This window comes from Xenopus tropicalis, chromosome 7 (assembly GCF_000004195.4).
Source record: "Xenopus tropicalis strain Nigerian chromosome 7, UCB_Xtro_10.0, whole genome shotgun sequence".
Classification (NCBI taxonomy): Eukaryota; Metazoa; Chordata; class Amphibia; order Anura; family Pipidae; genus Xenopus; species Xenopus tropicalis.
The window spans coordinates 37,595,802-37,611,095 of NC_030683.2; the positions used below are offsets into that span (position 1 = coordinate 37,595,802).

Sequence of the window (15,294 nt, forward strand, 5' to 3'; positions counted from 1 at the left end):
CATTACATGACCCTTTTATTCTTCCCTTAATGACTCCACAGACTTATTTTTGGTGTGATTTGTGTATCTTACTTTAGAAACACTGATAATGGAACATTTCCGTAAAAGAAGAGACACAAAACAAGCTCAGTTTATGCAATACTAACTCATTTGCTCATCAGAACTTGATCTGGGCATTGGACCTAGCCACAAACCTTCTCAGATATCAAGTGGAAAGTAAATGTCATTGGTAAAAGAACAGTATTACATTGTGTGTTGGATATTTGAGTATGTACATTAGGAAGGTGCAATAGCTCTGGTATTATTGAGCAACATCAATGTTATCAGAAAGTAATAACCACAAGCTAACTGCAGTATTATGAAGAACTGGTAAGTTTCAAAATATTTCTGATATTGTGAATGTAAACTCGTTCAATACAGAGCTAAACAATAGTATTTAAAAATGAGAAAACAGATTAATGCTTAAGATGACATCTGCACTTGCATGTATATAAATATATATATAGAATTTCTTAAACAGATAGAAATTAACATTATGCTTTAGGAGGCCAGGAGGTTCTGTGGATAAATGATATACACTGGAGATGTTCCTATTCTGTAACAAAGGATCTTGTGCATATACCTTGTCCTTATCCTCTAAAGCTATGATGGAAACACATTTATAACAACCATGTTCTGTTGTAAATAAATATAAAGTGCAGCTTTCTGTGTTTAACATCGGCTAAATATTTACCCTTAAATTAGGTGGTTTCTTTTTCAAATTGCGTAAAAGATATATATGTGTGTTTGTGTGAGATCTGGATCTTTTCATTGCCTAGACACGAGGTATGAAATGGAGCATAAGGAAATCAACCAAACACGAGTCTAAAAATGAAAGTCATTCCAGGGCAAAGGTACTGTTAAATGCTTTGTATTTGCTTTGTCTAGTACCATTATGTACAAGGACTTTGGATTAATGTAGTTAATTTACAAAGCATCAAAATATCTGACATTAACGGAAAATACATTAAACACATCATGTTGTTCTGAAAGGTTATATTACTAATATATTTCTGAAGAAAGAGAGGGCTATTTAGTAACAAAAGCAAAGGTTTTTCATGGCCCGGTAACCAACGGCAATTGCTATTATTTTGGTCTACTACAGTAAAACCAAGGAAATCAAACATCTGATGGGCTGCTATGGGTAACTTGGTCAGGTCAAAAATATACTCTATTCATAGGTCACTGACCATTTCCAGGAACATGTAAATAGCATCTCAATGCTTTATTAAGGGCACCTACAGCTGGATCAATAATGTATAGAAAGAAATCCATCAGTGAATGTGTTCACCACCAATGTGGTGCTTGGAAGCAGCAAGTCGTTCTAAGAAACTGTTATGGATGCATTGGTATTAGTTTCTGAGTGGGAAGCATCATTACCTTTGTACAACATAATTCTGACCCATGTCCATGAAAAGTATAAGAGTGGTAGGGATCGAAAGATTGTCAATAATAATAGAACAATGAATGCTTTACAAAACTAATTCTGTCTGAGATCAGGTCAATATCCTAGAGATGGTTCAAGAATGTAATTCAATAGGTAAAAAGAATTTAAAGGAAGAATAAATGCAAGGAACAAAAGGGATGGCTTTGGGTAAAATAATCTTCAATCAGAATGTCACAATTGGCTGGGCATACATTAAAAGATCTGATTGATGTTTGAGGGTGACTTTTAATACATTTGCCTACCCATGTGTGGGCAGATCCAATTCTTCTGGCCCCTGAACCAAAAATCTCACCATAATAAGACCCTTTAAAAGCCCTGTGAGCGCCACGCTACCATACACATGCACTTCCCAGCAGTCCTTTGCAGCTGTCTTTGGAATGTGTTCATGTACAGTATAGCAATACTTCCCATATGCTACTGTATATGCGCTTGGTACCAACCACAAGGGATCACTGGGAAATTAATGAAGATGCTGAAAAAGTACTACAGAGCCACCCTGCTCCAACTCAATCAGACCATTCATATGTCCTTCCTTCTTGGCCTATCCATAAAGAATTACATAAATTACCTTACTTATACTAAAACAGCAGGAACTTAAGGCCACAACAACCACTGGCATATTTATATTAGTCAATTTATAATAAAACATGTTTGATTTAGGTTAAATCTTCAGCCTGAAGACTGTGTTTTTTGTCTGTATTTCGTTCGTGCTTTTGCAATTAGGATCTTTTGATAAATGACTGACATTCGTGTCAGTCAAAAAGGAACCCACCCTACTCAGGTCTTATATCCAATATCAAATAAAATTGTTGAAGGGAGACGGATGTTTCGACCCACTAGGGTCTTTTTCAAAGGTGGGTCAAATTGTCAGTCTCCCTTTGATACATTTCTTTAAATATTGGACATAAGACCTGAGTAGTGCGGATTCCTCTTTGAGATTATTTATGCTTCACTTTGAACCTGCACCCAGGCTATGATGGTCCTGTATACGTGAGTGCCAACCTTCTTCTATGCATATATGTATATATATATATATATATATATATATACAGCATTCATAGGTAGGGCACTCACGATACAGAAATTTTTTTTTGTCTGTGTGCAGTCCTCACAGGTATGCACAGGAACTCGAACAGACGGGCCGCTCCACACAGGACTTAAGCACATTAAAAAAACGAATTATAACAAAAGACTGACGTTTCGGCTGGTATCCCAGCCTTTCTCAAAGTTACAAAACTGATAGTGAAACAGACCTAAATACAACAAGTGGCGGGAAACAGAAATCATGACGTAAATGTGACGTGTAGACTGCCAAACGAGTGTAATTCAAAACGTCCAAAATACAAAAAAGAGAAAATATACAAAAATTCCAAATGATAATATTCAAACTATGTCTTCTCCGCTCTGTTTGTAACTTTGAGAAAGGCTGGGATACCAGCCGAAACGTCAGTTTTTGTTATAATTTGTTAATAAATCTCTTTAATGTGCTTAAGTCCTGTGTGGAGCGGCCCGTTCGAGTTCCTATATATATATATATATATATATATAAATACACACATATATACACACACACATCCTCCGGTCTCTACCTGCGTACCATTTGATCAACCTGTTTAGTGTCAATCCGAAGAACAGTAGATTCACAAAGATTAATAATTTGGAACATTTTAGAAGACTTTTTCATTATGTTTTAGATCTTCATGGGAAAGTATCAAATTAATCTAATTTTCATATAACTGAGTTTGGTGTGTGTTATCAGTTTTTGTAATTCTGTAATTTTGGACTTATAATTATCAGTTATTTGCATTTTCCAGCCCATGGTGGGCTAATAAATGTATTGAGAGGTACATTTTATAGTACACCTGGGACCTGTTATCCAGAAAGCCCTGAGAAATTGGAAGGTCATCTCCAATAGAGTCCAGTTTAATCAAATAATCCACATTTTAAAGCATATTCCCTTTTTCTGTAATAATCAAACAGTACCTTGTACTTCATCCCAACTAATTAATCATTACTGGAGGCAAAACAATCATATTGGGTTTATTTAATGTTTACATTATTTTTTAGTAGACAGAGTATCCAAATACAAATTACAGAAAGACCCCTTATCCGGAAAACCCCAGGTCCCAAGCATTCTGGATAACAGGTCCCATGTGTAAAATGTGTTAATTGTTGCACCACCACAACGCATACAGATTTTTTCCAAAACATTGTGGGGGCCATGGAAAGGCAAACCAAACCTGCCATTTGTAACCATATATGAAGGTAAGGTGCAAAGTTTGCTGCAAGCCTATAGCCCATAGATGTGCATCAGATGTTTGCTTTTGTACAGTACAGAGACTGAAATTGTCTTATGTTTTTAACATAACAACATTAATCAAGTTTTGTAATGTTATTGTATAAAATGAAAAAAAAGAACAGTGTTTTTTTTATAGCTTAGATTTAATGGAAAGTTTTAATACATATTTGCATTGCTGTCTGTAGCGTCTTCAAACTCAGCAGCGGGGAGATTTTTAAATAAGATTAGCTACGTCAGTAAAATTAATGACAGACTTTTATGTGTGTATAATGTACATTTTACAACTGGATTTATTTATGTCTCTGATGATTTGTTATGCGCTTCAGATGAAAATTTCTCCATATATGTGCAATGTTCCTTGTTTTGGCTTAAAAATATATACGTGTGTGCAGGTCTCTGTGAGCGCATACAAGCACATTACTAGTTAAAGCATCTTATATGTTCATTCTCTAAGCTCTTTAAAGCAGCAATTTTATGAAATGTTGTCTATTGTGATTAATAGCCAAATAGGTAGAAAAACTGCAAATGTAAAACTTTTTGTTTTTTTGCCTGACAAGTGCTCTTAAAATATTTGTATACAGGTATGGTAACTGTTATCCAGAATGCTTGAGACCTGGACTTTTCCAGACAAGAGGTCTTTCCATAATTTGGACCTCCATAAGTCTACTAAGAAATCATTTAAACATTAAATAAACCCAGTAAGATTGTTTTGCCTCTAATAAGGATTAATTATATCTTAGCTGGGATCAAGTACAAGGTCCTGTTTATTTATTACAGAGAAAAAGGAAACCATTTTTAAAAATCTGAATTATTGGACTAAAATAGAGTCTATGGGAGATTGTCTTTCTGTAATTCAGAGCTTTCTGGATAATGGATTTCCAGGTAAAAGATCCAGGGTCGGACTAGGTTGCCAGGACACCAGGAAAAAACCCGGTGGGCCCCAACCATAATGGGCCCCGGCGGCTCAGACCTAACGTGTCAGCACTCCCTCGCCCACAGGTGTCCCTCCCCTCACGTGTTTCACTTATGCGCGAACAGGGGAGGACGTCGGGCAGTGGCTAGGCCCCTGAGCGAGACGCATCCACCTTGGGGGGTGCAAGGCCCCTGGGGCGGTAGCCTGTTTATCTTATATATAAATATTATGAAGTTAACTGAAAAAAAACACAGTCCAATTAAAACTGGCTTTTAGAAAAAATGGGCAATTTATTAAATTTTTTTTATATCCACCTTGGGGGGTGCAAGGCCCCTGGGGCAGTAGCCCTGGTGGGCCCTTCACCCACCGGTCAAATTCATACCAGTTTATCTTATATATAAGTTGAAGTTAATTGAAAAAAAAACACAGTCCAATTAAAACTGGCTTTTAGAAAAAATGGGCAATTTATTAAAAAAAAATTTTATATCATTGGAGCACCTTAATTTTGGAGCCAAATCATTGGTGCCTATCAGTTATTAGGCTAAATTGTAGAAAACAATTCAAAACTAACAAACTATTTAGAGCTAGTGACTTATTGGTTAACATTTGCACATAGGTTCATAAATCAGTTGCATTTAGTATAAATACATTTATAAATGAAATAAATAATTTGGAAGAGTTTGCTCAGATCTGTGCATGTGGAAATTAGAGTTTGGATACAACAATCTTTAGGTGCGAGACCACTGTGCATATTGATGCTGGCTGCTGTGGGAACCGTCGAGCAACAGGAGGAGGGACGCACCATCAAGAAGCGCAACTATACAGAAGCGCAAAAGAGAAGCCATCTTTTCACAGCCACAACTGTGGTCATAAATGAGCCGTAACATTTTAAAAATAAATGAATATAAATGCATATAATATATAAATATGTTCGATAGTACACCATCATGAGGATATGTATTTACAGTATATATACATTTATATCCAATGCCACTGTTTTTCTTCTTTTTTTTGCCTATTTACCTTTTCACTTCACTTCATTTTTAAAGCCATTATTCATTTTTAGAGCCATTGTTTATTACGGGGTTTGGTTTCGTGGGCCTGACTCACTTAAGGAATAAACTTCCTTATCCAGAAGCATGTTTTTTGTAAAGATATATAGTTACTCTTCATTACTAAACAAAGCCCAAGGAATAGTGAGGTTTGTTTTATCTGACAGATGACCCACAATGACAGCAGCAGAGAAAGCAATAAATCCTAATGCCCTGCATTCCTGCACCATAGTGTAGAAGGGATAGGGTGGAAAATATTTATTAGAAGAGATTATGATAGTCTGGATAGGAAGCCAGGGATCTCCAGCTCCGTGGATTTTATGTCTATAGAACTATCAATCAAGGAACAACTGTAGTGTGCCTTTCATTCGCGGCTTGTGGTAGTAGCTTGTGATATGAAGGGGCTGCCAGCTAACCCAACATCTCACCAGTGCAATAAATGTACCACCTACAGTAATTCCCTTGCCCTTTACTTAGATTTATTTAGTCATTTGATTATTTTTGCCACTTAAAGGAACAGTAACACCAAAAAAATCTATAAAAGTAACAAATATAATGAACTGTTGCCCTGCACTGGTAAAAGTTGTGTGTTTGCCTCAGAAACACTACTATAATTTATATAAATAAGCTGGTTTGTTGTCATGGGGACAGCCATTTAACTTGCAATTGAGCTAAACGGCACAGGGTACATAGCAGATAACTGATTAGCTCTGTAAAACACCACATAGCTTATCTGTTATCTACTATGTAACCTGTTCCTTTATACATAAATCACTTTCATTTTCTTTGACTTTCAGCAATCCTAGGCGTAGCTTTACTAACAATTGTAAATTTCTACTCAGAAAGCCAACCTTTTCCCTGTTATTTACACAGGATCTTTCCCACATTTTTTGGGAAAGATGAGATATATGAAGTATCAGTTATGATAATCCAAAGCATCTTGACTTGTTGAGTACTCTTTTTGTCCACTCATCCGAGCAGTTCTTCAGCTGAAAAGAAGATCCCAATTAGGATGATTGGTAAAATGTTTTCAAAATGACTCTTGTTAAGCTTTAGACTTACCACCAGATGCTTTAGACTTAGCGCCAGTTGCTTTAGACTTACTACCAGTTGCTTTAGACTTACCGCCAGATGCTTTAGACTTACCACCAGTTGCTTTAGACTTACCACCAGTTGCTTTAGACTTACCACCAGATGCTTTAGACCAGGGATCCCCAACCTTTATTACTCGTGAGCCACAGCCAAAAGTAAAAAGACTTGGAGAGCAACACAAGCACCATAAAAGTTCATGGAGGTGCCAAATAAGAACTAAGATTGGCTATTAGGCAGCCTCTATGCACACTATCAGCTTACAGGGGGCTTTATTTGGTAGTAAGTCTTGTTTTTGTTCAACCAAAACTTGCCCCCAAGTCAGGAATTCAAAAATAACTACCTGGTTTGGGGGCACTGAGAGCAACATCCAAGGGGTTGGGGAGCAACATGTTGCCCCCGAGCCACTGGTTGGGGATCACTGCTTTAGACTTACCGCCAGTCGCTTTAGACTTACCGCCAGTCACTTTTGACTTAACGTCAGTTGCTTTAGACTTACCGCCAGTTACAAGACACTTTGTTAAACTGTACATCATGCACACGCAAAAATGAACCATCAAAAATGTAAGGAAAGTTATTTAGAACCAGATTTATAAAAATTTAAGCTGGGGAGTCCCAATGTTCGACGATTTGCCGAAATTGCCTGCGCAGCGTGTGCCATCCCACCGGTGACTTACATTTTCGCCGGTGGGATGGTAGTTCGGGGAGATTAGTTGCCCGTGACAAGGGAGATTTGTCGCGGGCGACTAATCTCCCCATGTGCCAGAGCCCTTAAGGAACTGGCACATTTACAAAGCTTTGGCTGTTTAGATAAATGGGCCAATGCATCAGAATTCATTCAACTTCTTATGAATAGGAAAAATAACAACACTAGAGCTAAAATGACATTTTTACTCAAATACTCACAGGAAGAGATTAGAATATTAGTAAATAAGTCTCTCGGGCATTCTTATGTTAATCACCTTGGGGCAATGCTATCCTGATTAAAGTCAATTACATACAGAGATAGACAGCAGTATAGGATACATGTAATTACAGTATTTACCTGGTAGAGACTAACATACTGCTTCCTTAACCACTGTAATCTCTGATCAGGAAAGCGTTTTATCTTCCTTACTGCTTTGGTTAACTCCAGGAGTCCATCATACAATGTCCTGGCTGTGTATTTCGGAGCTACAAAGTGCAGCAACTTGTTGTCAGTAGTGTGCAGCCCATAAAGCAATGTGACACCATTTTCTTCCAGGTTCATATTACATAGTTTGTTTTGAACACACACAGTGTGCATATCAATTCCCGGATGTCCCATGTAAACTGCCTTTACAGAGAATAAGTCCAAGAATCCTTCGGCCAGTCCATTCATTCCAGCATTGGCAAGGAACTGAAATTTAATCTCCGCACTGCTACTTACAGTTCCTAATTTATTTTTAGTGTTTGCAAGACACGTTGTGGTTGGTTTTGTCCAAGTCAATGTGGAGTTGTCTGGTTGGAGTTGAAGGAAACAACGAACAGAAATGTGTGTCTCCTGGTCATAGCGGATGACAGTCACTCCTTGCTGAAGAAACTGATAGACATCTGCTCTCATGGATAACACATACCAGGGAATTAGCTCTGTTCCATGGCTGAATGCCTTCTGTTGCTCTTCCCTCCTATGCAAGTCCCACTCTTTTGATTGTTCAAAGATATCACTTTCAGAGTCAGATAAATCTCCCATAATAAACCTAATTATAAAAACAAACATATATTATAATTGCAATAATAATTCTCAGATTACAGATGTCCCCCGTCCCATTCAAAAAACACTTTTTACATTTTTTTCTCATTATGGAAATAATTGTTTTTGAGTGAATATCCCACTGACAGGCAATCATAACCAGGAATACAAAATCCTATGGATATCTCAATTCATAACTGTGATGGTTAACAGAAAACACAATGAAAACAATAGCATTTCAGTACCTGTTGCTTATATATGAAGGAGCATAAGATGTATAGATAGAGACATTGCATCAAGAAATCTACTAATAAAATTGTGTCAACAGGGCCCACGCATAAGAATATGAACCATGTGAATGCTCACTTGATATTGGCTATGTTTTAAATCCACAATTCAGTATAAAATATCCATATAAAAAAGGTGGCCTAAACATACCATATCTGAAAATTGAGCATTATTATTCACAAGTGGCAATGTGGAACATTTGGCATCATCAAACTTGTAAATAAAAGCAGAGAACATTTGCAAAAATGCATGGGGAGTGAAGGAAAAGAAAGAATTGTGGAAAGAGGAGACAGTAAGCAGAGTGCAGAAAAGAAGTGGATAAATATGTTCAGCAAATGAGAAAACTTAACAATAAAAGCATACGAGACAACTGGAAAATAAGTGGCAAGCATAACAGTAATGGACTGGAGAGACAGGTAGAATGTAGAAGAGAGAATGGAAAGGGAAGAGAATAAAGAGATGGAAGGAAGAGAAGGACATAAAATGGAAAATGGAGTGAAATGTGAAGAACAAAGGAAGAAACAGAAAGTCACAGAAATGGGAGAGATGAAGAGAACTGAAGAGAGGGTATAAGGGTATAAGAAAGAAACATATTGAACGTCAGTAGAGTGCAGTTGGTGAAAAGTGAGATATTAGATTGGGACATGAAGAATGGATATTAGAGGCATAGGAAAATGAAATGAAAACTGGTAATGAAAATATGAAGAAAGAAGTAATAAGCATAGGTATGTAAATAGTAGGATAAAGATCCTAGAACAGTATGGAAGGTGGGTGGTGAGATGCACCGCATATGTTTATTATAGTGACATACACAGTCAACCACAATATATCTTTTTGTTTAAAGCCCCAAATGCAGGAGCTTATTTAGAAATAGATCATGTATATGTTATAGATTATAAAGATAGTGTGTTTGCTCTTTTTTTAGGACACAGGGGTAAATGAGTTTTAACTTTGTTCTTATAAAATGCTCCTTTATATCAAAGCAAATAATATATTTAGTATGACTGTAGAATTAAATATGTTGAACCAAATCCACTCACATATACTATTCAATAAAAAAACACCACTTGTACAGAAGTTATTCAACTAATTGTCCCACTTCACCCCCTGAGAAGCTGATATTTGCTCAGTTTAATAGTAAAAGCACCAACTCATTTAGAGAGCAAGGGGTGCAGTGGGACAGCCCAAAGTCATGCAGAGGATATCAATAACAAGCAACCTGTTTTATAGTCACATTCATTACACCAGGGCCAAAAAGCACATTTACAAGTACTGCAGGAAAATGAAAAACTCTCAATTTGCACATAATGAGAAAGCCTTATCTCCTAATTCAATACCAGATTTTTCCATAGATTTTAATGGAGTTTTCATATGATGCACCATAAAATGAAGTTTCTGGTTCAATTTATTCTGGCCCAATGTAAATATTTAATAGCAACTCCCAGGAATACATCAAATAAACATTCTCCAAAACTCTACCCTTTGCACCCACTAGCGCTCCAGCATTGAAATTCCAGTTGTTATTGGAGATAGCACCAGCTATCCAACTTACTAAGTGGCCTATTCATTATGCTTTGTAAAAAATAGTGACTTTTTTTTTTCTGCTGGAACTTACGTGAAATAATGGCATAATCTTGGACCCAAAATTGTCCATTTATTTTACACAGCTTTTTACACTGTTTTTTCGGTGGATTTTGTTTTACACAGCATAATAAATAGGCCCCTAAGATTACAGTGTTTGCCCATATTACACTCTAATCAAACTTCCCAAGGCCAGATAAAGTGCTGTGCAGAAACAGTTTTAATGAAAACCAGAGACCCAGAAGCACCACAGTTTAGGTGTGCAGTGCAAAAAAAAATAATGTAACCCTATTTAATGTGAAATCTGTGGTGCCAGTAGTCAGACCTGGTTGGCAGGCACCATAGATTAGATGGTGGATCTCAACCTGGGGGTTGAACAACCCTTTCACAGGGGTCACCTAAGACCATCAGAAAACACATATTTATGATTGTCTTAGGAATAATGGTTGGGGGTCACCACAACATGAGGAACTGTATTAGGGTTGTGACATTAGGAAGGTTGAGAACCACTGGATTAGATGGTTCTAAAGCCAAGTCATATATTGCTGTGCAGCTATTCTCCTGCTCTACTGACAGACAACCTGTTAATGCCTTCAGTGAGAATTGGGTGGCACAATAAAAATAACAATAATAAAGCATCAAGAGTAAACACAGCAGCTGAAGTTGCTTATACACAGCATATATGGCTGTTTGGTTGCTTTTGAATCTCTTGCAGTAATCAATATATGTTTAAGTACTGGGCATGCATTGTCAACTCATATTCACAGTGCTCCATTGTTATTAAATGAATATCACAAAGAAAAACTGATGCCATTAAATGCAATTCAGGTAACTTACAGAACCCGGTTTGGCTCATAGACCTTCTTGGAGCTACATATCAAACATTGGGAACACAAAACAAATATGAGCAAAAAGAGCATATATTTTCCCTTTTAGACATTAAAATAATTTTCTATCTATAAAGTGCACATTTTTTGTGTTTAAAAATACATCAAATATAAAAAGATGCTCATGGCACATTACTACAAGCCTAAGGCCTGCAACTGCTGCAAATGTTTCTTCCCAGGGTGTTTCTCAGTGAGATACAGATTTCTTGCAATTGACCAAATCTTGCATTTACAGTCTAAGGATACCTTAACTCAGAAACAGATGCTTTTAATATTATTAGGAAAAGAAATTATTTCAGTAAAATGAGGTTTAGATCAGCAGGTAAATGAAATAAGCAGACAGGGCAGGAAACCCTAACTGTATTTCATGAACCAATATGAATAGCCGGTCAGTCTTCTCTAGGACCAAATGTCACTTTTAATTATCATAAATGTTTAAATCAAAGAAGACTGGCATCATTTTCTTCCTGCAGGCAATCAAATTTGAATAATATATTTAAGGAGAACTAAACCCATGTTTTAACCATAGAGCCCCTGTTAAGGCCCCCCACTCTTCTGAGCACCTGAACTGGAAAGGCAGAGCTGCACAGCAGGGTAGACAACCCCCATGTCTGATCTCTTCACTTCTTGTCCTTGGCTCTCTGGGAGCAATTGCTAACAAGGAGCATCTATGTTGGTAGAACAGGCTGAAGTCCTGTGCACATTCTCCTGTTTAGCAATCAGTGCCAGGGAGAGCAAAGGAAGTAGATGCCCAAAGCACAACTCTGCTTTTTTCCCAAATCAAGTAGTGTCTTGAAAGTGGGTGCAGTTTAAGGTGGATCAAAGGCATTTCTACCTGGGATGTGGTGTGGCCAGTGTGGGTCAGGGGCATAGCTTAAATGTCCAGATATTTAATTGACATAATATTTTAAGAATGGACCTGATTAAACAAAAATGACATATATATATTCATATATACAGGTATGGGACCTGTTATCAAGAATGCTTGGAACCTCGTATTTTCTGTATAAGAAATCTTTCTGTAATTTGAATCTCTATACTATCAGTCTACTAAAAAAATATTTAATTAAATAAGATCAATATGATTGTTTTGCCACTGATAAGGATTAATTGCAAGTTAAATGGGATTAGGGATGCAGTGAATCCAGGATTCAGTTTGGGATTTGGTGAGGATTCTGCCTTTTTCAGCAGGACTCGGATTTGGCCGTATCCAAGTGTCTGGCCGAACTGAATCCAAATCCTTAAAATCACGTGTCTTTCGGTCACAGAAAAAAAAATGTAAGCACAAGCACAAAGGATTCAGGGTTTGGCCAAACCCAAAAATAATGGATTCCGTGTTGGGATCAAGTACAAGGTACTGTTTTATTATTACAGAAAAAAGAAAATAATTTTCAAAATAACTGAATAATTTGATTAAAATTGAGTCTATGGGAGATGGCCTTCCTGTAATTCTGAGCTTTCGGGATAACAGATTTCCGGATAACCGATCGTATACCTGTATATTCCTTTACAATTCATGAAGATCTGCACTAATCGCCTACATCTTTTACTGTTACAATGTAAAGATCGGTGCCTACCACCACATTTTAAAAGAGATACAATTGCTAAACACAATTTACCAGTTGTCTATTCCCACTCCTCCAAAGACAAAGGGATGCAAACAGCCGACAATCACAATCAATACAAATGTACAATGAGGAAGAAAATAAAGGCAGAGTGCTTACTGAAATCTAGTTCTGTCCATCACTGTGCTTTTCCTGATACCCCCGGCATCGCTGAGATTGTCTTCTCCTTCTTCAGATTCCAAGCTACGGTTACAGCTACGAATTGTCTGCATGATACTATTCACAGTGGACTCTTTCTCTGTGTTCTTTAATCCATCTTTCCCTATTCGCTGGAGAAAGTTGTCTTGCCCATTGTAATCTGAAACAAACTGTATTGGAAATGTTACAAGAGTACACATAGGATGATAAATTGATAGTTATAGATAATAGAGATTGATAGTATAGATACTAGCTGGAGAATATTAAGTGTTGGTATTCATTTGAGGTGAAAATGCCAAGAGGGAAAACATAGGTCTTATTCTGTATGTGACATAATTTAAAACACAACATGATACAAATGTAGTGCTAGTGTTAGTACTTATCATATAAAGTTCATCTAAGTTTCCTCTATTATTTTTTTTCTTTGTAGAAACCCACTTTCAGCAGAAATATGCAATATGCACAACCTGAGCTAAAAATGTTCAGAATTAACATACCAACGTCTAGTTAAACAAATGCTTTATGGTTGAAGGACAATAAAGCATTATTAGGCCAATGTTTTTCAATCAATGAGCACAATCAAAACCGTAAGTGCACTTAAGCCATTGGGTTGCATAAACACTTGTATTAAATGTGGAGTTACTGAAATCTGTGTGTCTTGGTAAAAAGGGATCTGAAAATCAAACAGTGTACTAACAGTTACTGAAAAAGGGACAGTCAAGTGATTTAGTCAACATGCCTAATTGCTTAAATGGACAGTTCCAGGATTTGGAGCATGTCTAGCCTTGAGGTGAGTAAGAAAGTGTGTTTTGGAGTGATGAAATAATTTTATAACTAGGGAGGCAGTAGAGATGCTTTTTAGGGCAAGAATGTTCTGCCAACATGTGATAGCCAGAGTAGACAGAAAGGATCTTTACATGCAAATGGGATTGTACTATGTTATTAATATTGCAACACTGTTAAATTATTGTTTCACATTATCAGGTTCTGTGCACCCAAATAACAGATCTTTAAAGGGTAATGCCACACAATAAAAGCAAGGTATATGCATTTATATGTAACTATCTATATAAGTTCCGTTGTAGCAGTAGAAGCCTTCATCCAAGGACCATTTTGCATACTATAAAAAATATCAGCTATTTTTTTAGAACTTACATACTAGGACTGATATTTCCTATGAAATGTTGTAGTATCCATTGATTAAACTGATGAAAATGATCTATAAATAATGAGTTCTGGTGCTAGAGGTGTTTGAAACTGACTTCATCTAGCAATGAGGGCAAGACAAAATGAATGCAAGTGAGGTGGAAAGAGATATAAAGATGGCGGCAGGTTTAGATGTGTAGTAAGCTCAAATGCAGTTCCAGTACCTCCAGTGTTTCACTCTGAGCATCGTACTGAGGACACAGACTGATGATACTCGCTGCTCCATCAAGGACTTCACAGAGTTCCTTTAGAAAGACCCCACAAAAAGGAACCACCTTACAGCCAGGTATATTTAGGGCCCTGTTCACCACTTTCCTGTACTCGGATGAGGATTCATGCTGTGCCATTGCATCTTTCAAGCTGCGCATCGTTTCAATGTCGGACTGATCCATAAATTGCCACATTTTTAGAACTTTTCTTGTCCTAATCCGAATAGGAAAACCAGAAAAAAATGAACTCAATGAATTAAAGTTCTAGTGACAGTTCTTTTATCAAAGTATACAAAAAAACATTTACATTTGGACAGTATTGTGATTGTCTATGGCCACTGAATGCAAATCACATATATTCTGAATATAAATAATTGCAGGATGGAAAGCTATATAATATGAATAATGTTTGTTTTTGATAATAAACTATTTAGAAATCATTTGTACCTCTAAAATTATAACAACACTTCGATTGCCTGGCAAGGCCATGTAGTTTGGCAAAGTACAGGTATGAAAATGGTTGAAATTAAGCAATTTACTTCCTATTGGTTTGAAAGAAGTGGCGTCTTTGTAACAACATGGTGCTCTTTTAAATAAGGAAGGTTGGTAATCTCTAAGCTGCAAGCACTGAGGTGAGAGACTAACAGACTTAGCCATTTAGAGATATCTTTTCTGAACTGTGAGATACTTTGATAACCTTGAGGGCTTTAAATGTGTTCATCATCGCTCTCCATCCCTATCAATGCTTCTGCACGATTCAGATTTACTTTATTTCTACTTAATATTTCAACCGAGTAAACATCACTCCTT

General features: G+C 36.8%; 1 protein-coding gene across 9 annotated transcripts in view; it reads right to left on the minus strand.

Moving 5' to 3' along the window:
- Positions 1-15,294, minus strand: part of plce1 (phospholipase C epsilon 1) — a 172,162-nt gene that overhangs the window by 44,104 nt on the left and 112,764 nt on the right. For 5 of the 9 annotated variants that reach the window (XM_031905943.1, XM_031905946.1, XM_031905944.1 and 2 more), the window contains exons 6-9: positions 14,440-14,698; positions 13,031-13,239; positions 11,257-11,289; positions 7,885-8,557 (exon numbers count right to left, since the gene is read on the minus strand). In XM_031905943.1, the coding sequence (XP_031761803.1) occupies positions 7,885-8,557; positions 11,257-11,289; positions 13,031-13,239; positions 14,440-14,698 (1,174 nt within the window). The remainder of the gene's footprint in view (positions 1-7,884; positions 8,558-11,256; positions 11,290-13,030; positions 13,240-14,439; positions 14,699-15,294) is intronic. The other 4 variants (XM_031905947.1, XM_031905945.1, XM_031905950.1 and 1 more) reach the window with 1 other exon arrangement.